Source organism: Schistocerca americana, chromosome 1 (assembly GCF_021461395.2).
Source record: "Schistocerca americana isolate TAMUIC-IGC-003095 chromosome 1, iqSchAmer2.1, whole genome shotgun sequence".
In the NCBI taxonomy this organism is placed as follows: Eukaryota; Metazoa; Arthropoda; class Insecta; order Orthoptera; family Acrididae; genus Schistocerca; species Schistocerca americana.
In genome coordinates this window covers 509,319,595-509,334,491 of record NC_060119.1, presented here as the reverse complement: position 1 = coordinate 509,334,491, position 14,897 = coordinate 509,319,595, and the positions used below count along the sequence as shown (strand labels likewise).

General features: G+C 41.7%; 1 protein-coding gene across 1 annotated transcript in view; it reads right to left on the bottom strand.

The window, feature by feature from the left end:
• Positions 1-14,897, bottom strand: part of LOC124568789 — a 124,340-nt gene that overhangs the window by 100,965 nt on the left and 8,478 nt on the right. The window contains exon 3 of the mRNA XM_047131057.1: positions 6,891-6,991. Coding sequence (XP_046987013.1) covers positions 6,891-6,991 — 101 coding nt within the window. The remainder of the gene's footprint in view (positions 1-6,890; positions 6,992-14,897) is intronic.

The window sequence follows — 14,897 nt, the reverse complement described above, 5'->3', positions numbered from 1 at the left end:
TGTATTAGCTAACAGAGGGTTTCTCCAAACTTTCTGGTAAGATTTGATGGTGAATGTGGTGATCAATAGAAGATCCCAATGATAAGTGCATGCCCCTTACCACTTGATACTAAGTTTCACCCAAACATACTTATATGCAGTGTAAATTTCTATCTCCACAGATTTGCCTACTACAATGAATATGTCACCTCCGTCTCCCAATCCTATTCTTTTGATATATGTAAACTAAGATTTACTCCTAAAAGATCACAGCTGACAACTTCAGGTTTTAGCCATCATTCAGTACTTAATACTACATGAGCTCCACCGATTTGTAGGAGTGCTTCAATCCGTAACATTTTATTGGAAATGCTTCAGCAGTTGATAACTAGGTTTTTCATAATCTCATTTGTCAGGGCACTTCACAGGGTTTTATACTAATACTTTAGGATCTTGTACAGCTATCATTATCTGACAGGATGAAGCATCACAATCTAATAATTTGTTGTGTACACCACACATACAATTACCTGATTAGTAGCCTATGATGCCATAGTGCAAACCTAAGTGATTTCTGGTACCCCTATGGCGCAAGTCTAACAAGTCATAGCCTAACTAGTCACAGAGCCTTCAAAGGCCCTGGTTCAAGCTTTTCACATGAGTCTAAAACAGTAGGCCAGCTCTAGAGACAATGCTCCAGACTGTGAGCTTCACTGAAATTTTGTGTTTGTTTTGTTTTGTTTTAGGGCGCAAAAGCAACCAAGGTTATGTGCCCATGTCAGAACCTTTGAACACTATGACCAAAAAGGAGTTGAAAGTGACTACACTTTAAGCCCAATTGACGGAATGAAAGACAGCTTTAAACAAGGACTTTCTCTTGGAGAAGGTCCAAAAAATGTGCTATACTGGCAACAGAGGTCCTGAACTAAAGGTTAAATGTTCTTCGCCATATTGCTACGATGGATGAAAAATAAAACACGGTTGGCAGTTCATGCATCGTTCGCTAAAATGGCCAATAATTCAGACAGTGAACATACATTAGAATGTAAGTGGTGCAAAAAAGGGCAGTCAGTCAGGAAATGGTGACAATGAGCATAAAGTGGTGGAGGATCACCATTTAATAAATGGCAATGCATAAAATGACAGTACCCAATATGGTGACTAAAATGACAGTGCCCAATATGCAACATAGCTAAAACAATTTCTCACAGCGAGAGGGCCAAGAGGGGGTCAGCCAAGTAGCTGGAAGAGATTTAATTTCCAGGAGCTTGTTCCCGTGAAGGGATGACCAGTGGTGATGCCAAAGTGGCACCACCTGCTAACAAATGGCAACATGGACATATCAGAAGGAATGGAAGAACTAGTGGGCCAAGGTAAGAGGATTGCAGCCTTGGCAGCAGCGTCAGCAGCCTCATTTCCTTTCAGACCGACATAACCAGGCATCCACATAAACATCAAAATGGCTCCCTGAAGAGTGAGCAAGTGGAAGCTTCCTTGGACCCATTGCATTAAGGGATGGACTGTGTACAGCACAAAGAGGCTCTGAAGGGCAATGAGAAAATCAGAGTAGATGACACAATTGAAAAGCCTGTGTCACCAGATGTACTGTATGGTCTTAAATAGGGTGAAAAGCTCTGCTGTAAATACTGAGCAGTCTTCCAGAAGAAAATACCAAAAATGGTCATTGCCAATGACGAAGGCACACCCAATACCACAGTCAGTCTGAGAGCCATCAGTGTACACAAAGGTACTATCACTAAGTTCTGTGCAAAAGTTGAGACATTTACAGCGGCAGATCAAATCTGGAGTAGTGTCCTTAGGAAGCGAATGAAGGCCAGGGTGAACACTGACCATAGCACAAAGCCAAGATGGTGAAGGGTTGGCACCCACTGGGAAAGTGGCAGGTAGCGTGAAGTTACGTTGCTGGAGCAGTAGCCAAAAGCAAACACCAGGAGGTAACAGAGAAGACAGGCATGTCCCATACTGGCAATCAGAGGAGTCACTGAAGAAGGAAGCACAGGATGGGTGGCCAGGCATGGCAGACAAATGGTACGCGTATGCACTGAGGAGAACATCATGTCGGTATGACAGTAGTACTTCGGCAGCTTCTGCATAGAGACTCTCAACCGGGCTAGTGTAAAAGGCACTAGTGGCCAAGTGTCCAAACAGATGCCACAATGATGGATTATATATAGATGGTGTAAGATGGACAGATGTGCAGATGCATAAACAAAACGCCCATAGTCTAGCTTTGAACGGACAAGGGATCGGTACAAATGGAGTAGAGTGGTCTGATCTGCTTCCCAGGAAGTACTGCTGAAAACACATAGGACACTGAGAGACCGGGTACACTGGGTGGCCAGGTAAGACATGTGGGAGGATCAAGAAAGTTTCCTATCAAGCATGAGTTTCATATATTCAGTTAACAGAAGAGCAACAGGCCCACGATATCAAAACAGTGAAAAAACCCACTGTGCTGTCAAAAATTCATACAAAAAGTTTTCTCAGTGGAAAAGCAAAAGCGATTGTTGATGCTCCACGAGTAAAGATGATTGAGACATTGCTGAAGATGCCACTCAAGAAGCAAGTCCTTGGAGAACTGCAATAGATCACAAAATTATTCACAAAAAGGGAACTGGAGATACCTGGCAGGAGACATGATAATAAGGTTAACGGCAACAGCAAACAGGACAATGCTCAGGAAGGAGCCCTGAGGCACCCCGTTTTCCTAGATTAAGGTGTACAACAAGGCAGAACCAATGCACACTTTGAAAACTCTATCTTTCAAAAATTCCTGAAGGAAATGGGGCAGGCGGCCTCGGAAGCCCCACATGTAATGTGTACAAAGGATACCAATCCTCCAGCAGTTGTCATAAACTTTCTCCAAATCAAAACACATGACCACAGTCTGGCATTTCTGCTGAAAACCATTCATGACATGGGTTGACAAAGTGACAAGGTGGTCAATTGCAGAACGGAGTGCTCAAAAGCCCATTGTGCATTGGTTAGCAGATTGTGAGATTCGCCAGGGATGAATCATACATTCCATCACCTTGCAATCACAGCTTGTGAGAGAAATGGGTGGTAGCTAGAAGGAAGGTATTTGTCCTTACCAGGCTTATGTATAGGTATGATAGTGGCTCCCCACCAACGTCTGGGAAATGTGCCACTTGCCCATATGTGATTGTACATATGAGGGAGAACGTGCTTGCCCACAAAGGGCAACATCTGAACGTGAACATCATCTGGCCCTGGGGTGGAAGATCAGGAGGATGTGAGAGGATGATCTAGCTCCCACACAGTAAAGGCAGCATTGCAGCATTCACAATTCTGAGAGAAGAAGGGTATCACCTGAGCCGCCTCCAGTCGTCTCTGATGGAGGAAGGCTGGATGATAGTCAGTGGAGCTCGTAACCTCCGCAAAATAGGGGCCCATAGTGTTGGAGATAGCAATAGGGTCTATAATGACATCATCTGCTGTGGTCAGGCCAGATATTGGGGAATGGACCTTGATCCCAGAGAGCCATCGGAAGTTGGCCCACATGATGGAAGTGGGAGTGGAACTGTCAAAAGAGCTAGTAAACAAAATCCAGTTAGCTTTTTCGCTATTCCAAAAAATGCACTGATTCTGTGCATGGAGCTGTTTATAATGTATGCAGTTTGCCATTGTAGGATGACAGTTAAAAATGCCGAGAGCACATCTCTGTATGAGAATTGCATCAAAACACATTTCAGTCCACCAAGGAACCAGGGTACAGCGTGGTAAACATGAAGTGCGAGGAATGGAACATTCTGTGGTGGTAAAGATAAAGTTTGCAAGGTATTCACCTAGTCATCACAACTGGGGAAATGTTGTTCATCAAAGGTCGCCAGGGAGGAGTAAAGCCTCTAGTTGTCCTTAGAAAGCTGCCAATTGGATTTACACACAGGAGGGGTAGGAGTCAGCAGACGGATAGCACATAGGAAATGGTCGCTCACGTACGTGTCAGAGAGAACGGACCACTTGAGACGACAGGCAAGCTGGGCAGTGCAGAATGAGACGTCCAAATGGGAACAAGTGTGTGTGTGTGTGTGTGTGTGTGTGTGTGTGTGTAGTCTGAAAGGAACATGGGTGCTCCAGTGTTAAGCCAGATGAGGCTGAGTCAACTGAGAAGGTCAGCCAAGAGACTCTGACAGGTGCTGTGAGGCCCCGAAAGGGTGGTGCGAATTAAAGTCACCGTCTGTGAGACCCCAAAAGGGTGGTGCGAATTAAAGTCACCAAGCAGCAAAATGGGGTGAGGGTGTTGCCTAATGAGCTGGAGAATTTCTGCCTGGGTGACAATGAGTGACAGAGGGACATAAACAGTACAAAGAAGAAAAAAAGGTGAAGTGAGGAAGGAATGTGTGAACTGCAACAATGTATTGCTGGTGTTCAGTGGTTTGACTACGAACATCATCCCGAATGAGCAGTATGACTGCCCGATGAGATGGAATGCCATCCTGAGGAGGAAGGTCAAAGAGAAGAAAGAAATGTGAGAGGTCAAACTGGTTGAGAGGATGTGATTTTGTTTCCTGGAGGCAGAAAACAAGAGGACGCTGCATTTCCAAGAGCAGCCATAATTCCCCCTTGTTGGATCTAATACTGCGAATGTTCCATCAGATGAGAGTCATGATGGGGAAAGGGGAGGAGGGTATTCCTTCTGTCCCCAATTTGGTGGCCTGTTGCACAGCTAGATGAGAAAGAGATGGGGATACTACCGTGACACTGGACGATTTTACAACTGCGGTGCTGATTTCTGCATGGCCAGGTTCTTTGTGGAGTGAGATGTAGCAAGAATGGTATTATAAGTGTCAGGCGGTAAACAAATGGTTTCTGACGAGCCAACGACTCATCTAGATACATGGGGCATTCTCGGAATGAGGCTGCATGGTCATCATTGCAATTGATAAAACAGGGAGGAGGAGGTGGGCAATCATCCTTGTGAGCATCCCTACCACAAATAACACATTTGTCTGGGTTTCGACAGGACATTTGAGTGTGGTTGTAATGTTGACACTGATAGCCAGGTACGGTTTGGTATGTACGGTCAGACCATGATGACTCCATAGCCTGCTTTCTTTGATGGAAGCACTAGTCCGTCAAACATGAAAAAGAAAGTGCACGTAGGCACTAACAATGAAGCATCAATCTTTTCCATCATCCGATGGACTGCAGTGATGGTCTGAGCACAGAGTTAAGTTTGGATTTCTGCCCCAGTCAGGCCATTGAGCAGCCTAGAGTAAATAGCGCCACATGCAGAATTCAATGTTCAACGGGCCTCAACACTAACAGGAGGCAATTTGGGAATGTAACAGCTCAAGCAATCATCCCTCCCTGGGCCTGGCCTGTACCAATAAGTGCGAACCCTACCTCTTTGCCTGGTGCTGGGAACTACGCATCACCCAGTTACCTGTTATGCACCAGAGACGTTGGCCAACCTTCAGGAGTGCACAGGGAGGAAGAAGAAACAAAGAGGAATCTCAAATGCCAAAGGGGAGGAAAGCTAGAAGAAGGAGAATGAAGAAAAAAAGAGAGGAAAAGAAAACAGTGGAAGGATTGTTCTGATTTCAGGCTACTGAAAATTCAGAACACATTCCCTAAAACATCCCAGACATGTTTCCCAAGGAAAGGGAAAAGAACAGCAGTAGGATACACAAGCAGCACGGAAGGGAAAAGGTCTAGAGCCCTGTGGCAGCCACGCACGAACTCATCAAAGAGTAGTGAGCCCCCTGGGGAGGGGAAGGGGGTGGAGGGGGGAGGGGGGGGCGGCTGAAATTTTGTGAGCAACACTGGTCTGCTAAACCTTCTCTACCAGTTGTCAGAATGATCCAAGTATGTCCTCAGAGGCCCAGACAAAAGGCATAATTTTTTCCAACATGCAACATGATCTGCAGCTGCTTGCTACTATGTTTCCTCTATGGCTGCTGGAATAGCCTCTTCAAATGCAATTCTTGTAACCCTTATCCCTTGCCACCATTGTACTAGCCTTATATTGGAACTGTTGACACATAAAAGACCCCTCACCTGTTTTTTGTTGCTTCCCCCAACAAGAGATACAGCTGACTTCCCATAAGATGAAGTGTGTCTCAGTGACACCTGAGACTCACTCCTAAAGGGGTACGAGCTTAGTGCCTTAAGTTGTCCAGGCTAAACTGCCACTCCTGGGTTTTGTCAACTTTAAACTAAGCTTGCTGATGTACTCTTTTGTGTGTTACACTACAAGTATTTTAGGCTCCCTTTAAGAAACTGTTGTTACTAACGTCCATGAAAGTCTAAATACAAGGCAAAAACCTGGGATAACACTTACTGAATTCTAAAGCTACTTAGAACTTCTTGTCTCAAACTATGAACTTTTGTTTTGTCAACATTATGCTTACTTCCAAATTACTTCAGGGATGTCCTACTAATAACACACCATTTATAGTCAATTATAGGTGTGGTGACAGGTTGTGTATTTCCTTTAGAGGAGACAGTACACACCAAGGAGTATAATACTTGATATATCTGTGGTATCTCCGAGGCTGCATTGTAGCTAGTGTGATGTGTGTGTGTGTGTGTTTTTTTTTAAACAGTAAACAAATAACTTTAAACTAAGCTTGCTGATGTCCTCTTTTGTGTGTTACACTACAAATATTTTAAGCTCCCTTTAAGAAACTGATGTTACTATCGTCCATGAAAGTCTAAATACAAGGCAAAAACCTGGGATAACACTTACTGAATCCTGAAGCTACTTAGAACGTCTTGTCTCAAACTATGAACTTTTGTTTTGTCAAAATTATGCTTACTTCCAAATTATTTCAGGGATGCCCCCTTCACACTAAATTATTTAAATACACATGAAACATTAAAGTGACGTTTAGTGTACTACACAGTTAGTGAGCCATGGAGCGAACCTTAAATTCCTCATCTACTGCAACCTCTCCTTCCTTGCCACACAACTTCTTGCAACTAGCTTTGTCATTTTCATTCTCTTCCTCATTGTAAAGTAGAAAACCTGCAACAGAAATATTACATATATAACTGAAGAGTTGGTTTTATTTATTTTTCATATTTTATAAACATTAACACAACAATACAGTGTTAAATGTGAACCTAAGTAATGAAAATTGTGTGTCTGTTAGAGATGGGCAAACTCATTCATCCCTGGGAACTAGTTCACTGGTGATCGCTCTTTTTTGGGAACCATTCATTTTTACTCGTTCACCGTTCATTTGTACCTGTTATATGGTTCTTATGAAAAATTAGTAACATAGGTGACTGAAGATGGAAGGCCCCAAGAGGGGGACTTGCCTCCCCCCTGGAGTACAGAGTTTTGAAACAGAATTCTCACACACTTGTAATTTTCGTGATTCTGCAAAACCTCTCATTTAGCCAACTGTAGCGTTATGTGGCTGATCGCAGTGAAATAACATGGCACACGGAAAACCAGCCTCGAGTACAGACTGCTCGCCAGTTACACACGATTTGTTGACCGCTACGAGCAGAATAGATAAACATGTCATAACTAGGCAGTGAAGAAATAACAAAAAAGCTAATGCAAACAACAACTTCGAAACAATAGATGATTGGTGGGTGACAATGAACAGTCTAGTACTCAGGGCCGATTTTTCATGTGCCACCCTGTACCACTGAAATAATATTGTAGAAGTTATCACATTCTCTTTACAAAACGTGACACCAGATGCTCGACTACAGAGCGCGGGCTTCATTTGGTTGTAAGTTGGTCTGCCTTCCATAACAATGAACATGCCCTTTTACCTTGGATAAAAAAAAAGACAGAAAATGGCCACTCATGTGTGCCGTGGCAACTTCCTTTGCATGTGTAACAGCAAAAAAATCTTGCCTTTTTACAAGTATTTCTTCTGCTATAGTGAAGTAAGCTGATATGCCGTTTTGTTACCTGAAAAAATGTATGCATTACGTACCACATAATTTTTAGGTAATTTATGTAATTATAAAATACATTTTAATTACCAGTCATAGACGCTGAATAGAACACTAAAAGAACCAGAAGTTCAGAGTTCAGAAAAGGTTTGAAATTGATCTAGAAAGGGTGCACGCAGTAAACAAAATGAACAACAGCTCGATACAGAACTAACTATGAGCAGCCAACAGTGTAAGAGCGACGAGTGGGCACGTGAAGAAGGACAAGTCCGGCTGAGTGAGACCGAGACCGAGATGGGAACGAGACCGAGGCTGGAATGAGACTGGCCGGCGTGCCATTGTGGGAACGAGACTGACCGTTTCCCATTCCCGGGAAATATAAATAGAAAGCTGCGACCGAGACCAAGACAGACGGGAATGGTACCGAGGCTGGAATGGAGACTGGCTGACTTGCTGTTGTGGGAACGGTACCGACCATTTCCCATTTCTTGGAACTATAAGTAGAAATCCGCGACCGAAGTCAACTATGAAAGACCGTTCCTTAGAATTCGTTCCTTGCTCATTCCATTCATCTTGGTGAACCGTTCCTTTGGACCTGTTAGTTCGCGAATGACCAATCTCGTGTGTGTGTGTGTGTGTGTGTGTGTGTGTGTGTGTAGGAGGGAGTGGGGGAAGTAGGGGGGGGGGGGGGCACGGAGAGAGAGAGAGAGAGAGAGAGAGAGAGAGAGAGAGAGAGATTTGTCAAAGTCAAAACAAATGATTCTCATTAACAAAAAGATTTTTTTTAAAGAGAAAGAGATCTTCCTAAAAATTTAGGGCAAAAAATATTATGGGGATGGGTAACATGGTAACTGCAATAATGAGGTATCACTGTACATGCCTTCCATTCATATCAACTGAAGAACTGCATTAAAATGTTTCCTGGTGTTCTGATGAGTGGAAATACTTCAAATGGTAAACATATAACTGATCAACTGCTGACATACACATGGACCACTGGAAACAAGACAATGATTTTACAGACAGGCACAATGAAAGACTGATAAACAAGTAAGCTTTCAGCCAAAAGGTCTTCTTCTGAATTAGATGACAACACACATGTGTATGCACCCCCCCCCCCCCCCCCCCCCCCCCACACACACACACACACACAGAACTCGCACACAAATGACCACTGTCTCTGGCTGCTGAGACCAGGCAGCAAGCAACAGCACATGATGGGAGAAGCAGTCTGGGTGGTGGGCGGTAGGGAGGAGACTGGGATGGAGAAGGGGATGGGTAGCAGAGAAGGCGTGGGGGATGGTGAAGTGTTGCTTGTGGGAACACATAAGGGTGAGATGGGGAGAGGATAAAGCAGCTAAGTGCAGTCAGGAGGTTACACAGAATGTGGTGGGGGGGGGGGGGGGGGGGGGGGGTGGAAGTGGAGAAAAGTAAAAAAAAACTGGATGTGTTGGTGGAACAGAAGGCTGTGTAGTGCTGGAGAGGAAAAGGGAAAGGGCACAGGTGGGTGAAGCACAGGGACTAATGAAGTTTAAGGCCAGGAGGGTTAGGGAAACGTAGGATATATTCCAGGGAGAGTTCTCACCTGCACAATCCAGAAAAGCTGCTGTTGGTAGGAATGTTCCAGATGGCACAGGCTGTGAAACAGTTGATGAAATGAAGAATGTTGTGTCGGGGCAGCATGCTCAGCAACTTGGTGGTCCAGCTGACCTTGGCCACAGTTTATCAGTGGCCAATCGTGCAAATAGACAGCCTGTTGGTTGTCATGCCCACAAAGAACATAGCACAGTAACTGCAGCTTAACTTGCAGATCACATGATTGCTTTCACAAGTAGTCCTGCCTTTGATGGGACACATGAAGCTTGTGACCTGACTGTAGTAGGCGGTGGTGGGAGGATGTATGGGATGTGTCTTGCATCTAGATCTATTGCAGGGATATGAGCTATGAGACAAGGGGTTGGGACAGCTGTTGAGTAGAGAGGGACAAGGATATGTGTAGGTCGGTGGGTGGCAGAATACCACTGCGGAAGGGGTGGGAAGGATAGTGGCTAGGAGATTCCTTTTTCAGGGCAGGACAACGTAGTAGAAATCCTGGTGGAGAATGTTATTCAGGCACCCAGTACTGGATGGTACTGACTTGCGAGGAGACTGCACCTCAGTGGTCAGACAGTGAGACTTTGGGAGGTGGTGGGTAACTGGAGAGATAATGCATAGGAGATCTGTTTTTGCACAAGGTTGGGAGGGTAATTTGGTCTGTGAAAGCCTCACTGAGACCCTTAGTATATTTTGAGAAGCACTGCTTGTCACTGCAGATGCAACGGCCATGGGTAACTAGGCTGTGTGGAAGGGACTTCTTGGTATGGAATGGGTGGCACCTATTAAAGTGGAGATATTGCTGGTGGGTGGTAGGTTTGATATGGATGGAGATACTGATGAGCCATCTTCAAGGTGGCAGTCAGCATTGAGAAAGTTGGTTTGCTGGAATCCTTGATTTTGAATCAAGTATACCAAGATATATTCTATTAGGTAATAAGACAGCAGAAACTGTGGCACTGCTAAACACAAAATAAATTAATTAAAGGCTGTGTTCCTGGAGCTTTTAGAAGCAATGTATTATGTGCTGTTAACTAAATGAAAAATTACGAGATAAGGAAATTTACAGAAAAATAGTATAGACAGCAGAGAGAATCATATATTCCTTCAGAATTTATTTTTATTTTATGGGAATTGCATCATATGAGTTTCTGTATGTTTAAGACTTATAATGTTTGCAGTGAAGCAGTTCTGAGCCTGCTTAATTGTTTTCCTGGTTATGTAAGGCATAGATGTCTTTGGACACTTTATCAGTATACTAATGTCATGAGCAAACATCACAATTTTTGATGAATGCTTCAATGTCCACACTGTATCTTTTATGTGGGTCAAAAGCAGGAGTGCGCTATACCTCGAATCTTGCAGGCCAACATTTTTGTTTTCTCACCCCAAATTTAATCTTACTGCCATGATATCACTTGTTATTGTAATCCCTCTGTCTTCTTGTGTTACAATATGACTCCAGCCTTGAAAGAAGAGTGCAGTTAACAGCAAACCATTTTAGTTCCCCTTGTAGAGTTTTGCGATCCACACAATCAACTTCCTTGGCACCTTCACAGAAAATGCTAACGGTCTAATTTTTAGTTCTATGAGGATGGAGTTTGTGATATTGTATAAGCCAAACTGAGCTTCTGTTAAAAGGTATTCCCCAAAATGTGGTTCAATATTCCATTGTAGGCTAAAAAAAGTCTGTATTTTATAAGATATTTCATGAATAATGAATCTGAGGTCACCCAGTCAACTTCTCTTTTATAGAAGGGTGTTAATGCTGTACAGTTCAGTCTGCCGGGACATACACATTGACTCAGTGACTAATTATAAAGATAATTCATGGGTCAAGGGGCGGGGGATATCTATTAAGTCAACACGATTTTAGTACTTTGATTGAAATAGCATAATAAATATGAGTGTTGGTGCTTTCCAGTGACCTAATGATTTTTATGATCTCACTAAACAGTTAATCGGGAGAACTGATTTCTGGTGGTGGGATACGCAATGCCTGTCTAAGTAAGCTTAATGGATCTGCTTTTGATGATCATTTTTTGTCCTCCTGTTTTCAGCTACTGTTTGGAAGAATTCTCAGCATTTAATAGTCAATGATTTGAGTTTAATATCCTCTGATCACTGCTACTGTCACTGAGGAGTACGGTATCATTTATCACAGCAAGTCTATTTGTTTCAGTGCTCCAAAATGCCTCCTCTTTGTTCCTGGGACTTTTTTTTCTTTTTGCACATCATACACGGTTTTTATCTTTTTGTTAACAACATAGTGCTCCTTCAATTCCTGATTAGCACTAATCTTCTACATTAAATAAAACTCCATCTTTATGACACAAGATATTTCGGTACCAGATGTTCTGACCCTTTCTCTCAGCTTTCACTGATCCATTGTAAAGGAATAGTAGATTCATTGTTTTGCCAGAATATTTTAAGGAAAGAATTAAATTATATTATGAGAAGAAAAGTTGACCATATAGCAGAGATGCTGAATTGCAGAGAGGCATAACAAAAAGACTCCCACAATTATAGCTTTCCACCGTTAAGGCCTGTGTCAACAATAGACAGACATATGCACCCCCCCCCCCCCCCCCCCCACACACACACACAAAATAGTGATAAATTCTGTCTGGAGTTTCCATAGTTAGAAGAATTAAATTAGTCATCTATAACGTGTCACTGCTAAATCTCTTCCCATTGTTCAATCCATAAAATCTCTCTGAATAGTGTAACCAAGCCAACATGTGAGTAAGTGAAACAGAAAGCTCAATTCTGCCTACTTTGTAATCAGATATCTTTCTCACGCTGTTGACCCACAGACAAGACTGCTAGCACACTCTCACTCAATCCTTTCCTACGGCATAATCTTCTGGGGTACTGCAGATAAGATGACAAAAGTGTTTATCATACAGAAGCATGCAATAAGAATATTGTATGATGTTGGTAACTGAACATCTTACAGAAGCCACTTCAAGGACCTAAGGTATTCTTACACTTACATGCCAACACATATACTCCCTATTAATGGTAATTTTGCTTAGTAACAAGAGTGAATTTAGGATGTACTAACAATTCTCAACCACAGTACCAGAATATAAATAATTTCCACATCTTTCTCAGGATTTAGAGGGAAGTTTTATATTTTGGTGCAAAGTCTATAACAGGTTGCCAGTGAACATCAGGCAGGAAACTGAACATTCTCAAACATAAAAAAATAAATTTAAAGAATACATAGGTCACCGTTCTACAATTTCTCAGAATGACTGGACTCAGAAATGTAAATTCTACATAACCCTAATATTAGTATTAAAAATATATTGGAATGAGAAAAAAAATCTGCTCTGAAGTGTTGGGAAAAAAAGTAGATGAGCTTCTTGTTTGTTTTGAAGATTGAGAAACTGAGGGTGGAATAGATGTACTATGCCTGTCTGATCATCAAATAGTCACAGGTATGGAAATGGTAAATGTAGGTGGATATAAGCTTTCAGCACATTTAAGTGGAGACACTATGGAGAGAGGAGGAGTTGCCATATATCTTAAAATCTGTCATAGTGCGAAAAATTTGGAAACTAAAAATTTTTGCGTAGAGCAACATATAGAAGCATGTGCATGTGAGCTTAAACTAAATAATGGCAGGTCCCCATTGGGAAATTTTCAACTACTTTTGAAAAACTTGGATTCTTTGTTGTGCTATCTGTCAGAGAGAGGAATGCAAATTATTGTTTGTGGGGCTTTCGATGTAGATTTTCTGAAAGAGTCCGATAGAAAGTTTGATGTTGAACCATAACTTGGTTCTTTCAATTTGGCATCAGTTATTGATTTTCCTACTCTGGTGGTACAGGAAAGCAGTACAGTGAGATAATGTTTTCATAGACCAAGATAAATTTAATCAAATAACAACTTTTCCTGTTATGAATGGTCTGTCTGATCATGATGCACAGCTAGTTACAGTATATGATATAGCTCCATACAGTAATGCAAAACAATCCTCCAAAATAGTGCATTCAATTAACGGTTTAACAATTCAAAATTTTAGGGAAACATTGCAACAGTTACACTGGGATGAGGTGTACAGGGAACGTGATGCTAATTTAAAATTTAACCTATTTCTTGATACCATTGTGAGTATGTTCGAAAACAGTTTCCCCAAGAAAACAGTGAAATGTAACTGTAAGATACCATGTAAAAAGCCATGGCTTACTAAATGGATAAAAATATCTTGTAAACAAAAAAGGGAAATGCATCTTAGAGCTAGGAGGAGTAATGATCCAGAAACAGTGAAACATTATAAAAATTACTGCACAGTTTCAAGAAAAGTTATTAAAAATTCCAGATTAAGCCTGAGATTAGCACATCTGATGTTAAAATTAAAGCAATTTGGAATATTGTTAAAAGGGAAACAGGGCAACCGAGAGTACAGGAAGACTGTATTTCTATCAAACACAATGAAAAGTTTGTAAATAAGAAGTCAGAAGTAGAAAACATTTTTAATAATCATTTTTTAAGTGTTGTGGAGTAAATACGATCCAGCTATTCATTAGAAAATACAGGGCAGTATATGGAAGAGGCAGTACCTTGAAATTCAGCCTACCTCTCCTACTGAAATTAGGAAAATAATAAATTCACTAAAAAGTAAAAGCTCACATGGAATTGATGGCATTTCCAACAGAGTACTAAAAGCTTGTTCCCAGCAAATAAGTAGGATTCTCAGCCATATATGTAGGAGCTCATTGAAACACGGCATTTTTTCAGATAGACTGAAATGTGGTATTGTTAAACCATTGCATAAAAAAGGGGATAAATCTGATGCCAACAACTACCGCCCAATTTCACTTCTGACAGTTTTATCCAAAATTTTTGAAAAACTAATTTATTCAAGAGTAGCATCACATATTTGTAAAAATGAAGTACTGACAAAATGTCAATTTGGTTTTCAGAAAAGGTTTTTCAACAGAAAATGCTATAAATGCTTTTACTGATCAAATATTAAATGCATTGAGTAACTGAAAACCACCCATTGGGATATTTTGTGATCTCTCAAAGGCTTTTGATAATGTGAATCATGAAATTCTTCTAGATAAGCTTAAGTATTGTGGTGTGAGTGGGATAGTGCACAAATGGTTTAATTCACACTTAACTGGAAGAATGCAGAACATTGAAATTAACAGTACAGATAGTCTGCAAAAACCAGCAAACTCTTCTAACTGGGGAGGCATCAAAAACGGTGTCCCATAGGGTTGAGTCTTGGGTTACTTAATGTTCTTAATATACATTAACGACTTTCCATTCTACATTCATGAAGATGCAAAGCTAGTTCTTTTTGCTGATGATACAAGTATGGTAATAACACCCAACAAGCAAGAATCAGCTGAGGAAATTGCAAGTAATGTCTTTCAGAAAATTATTAAGTGGTTCTCTGCAAATGG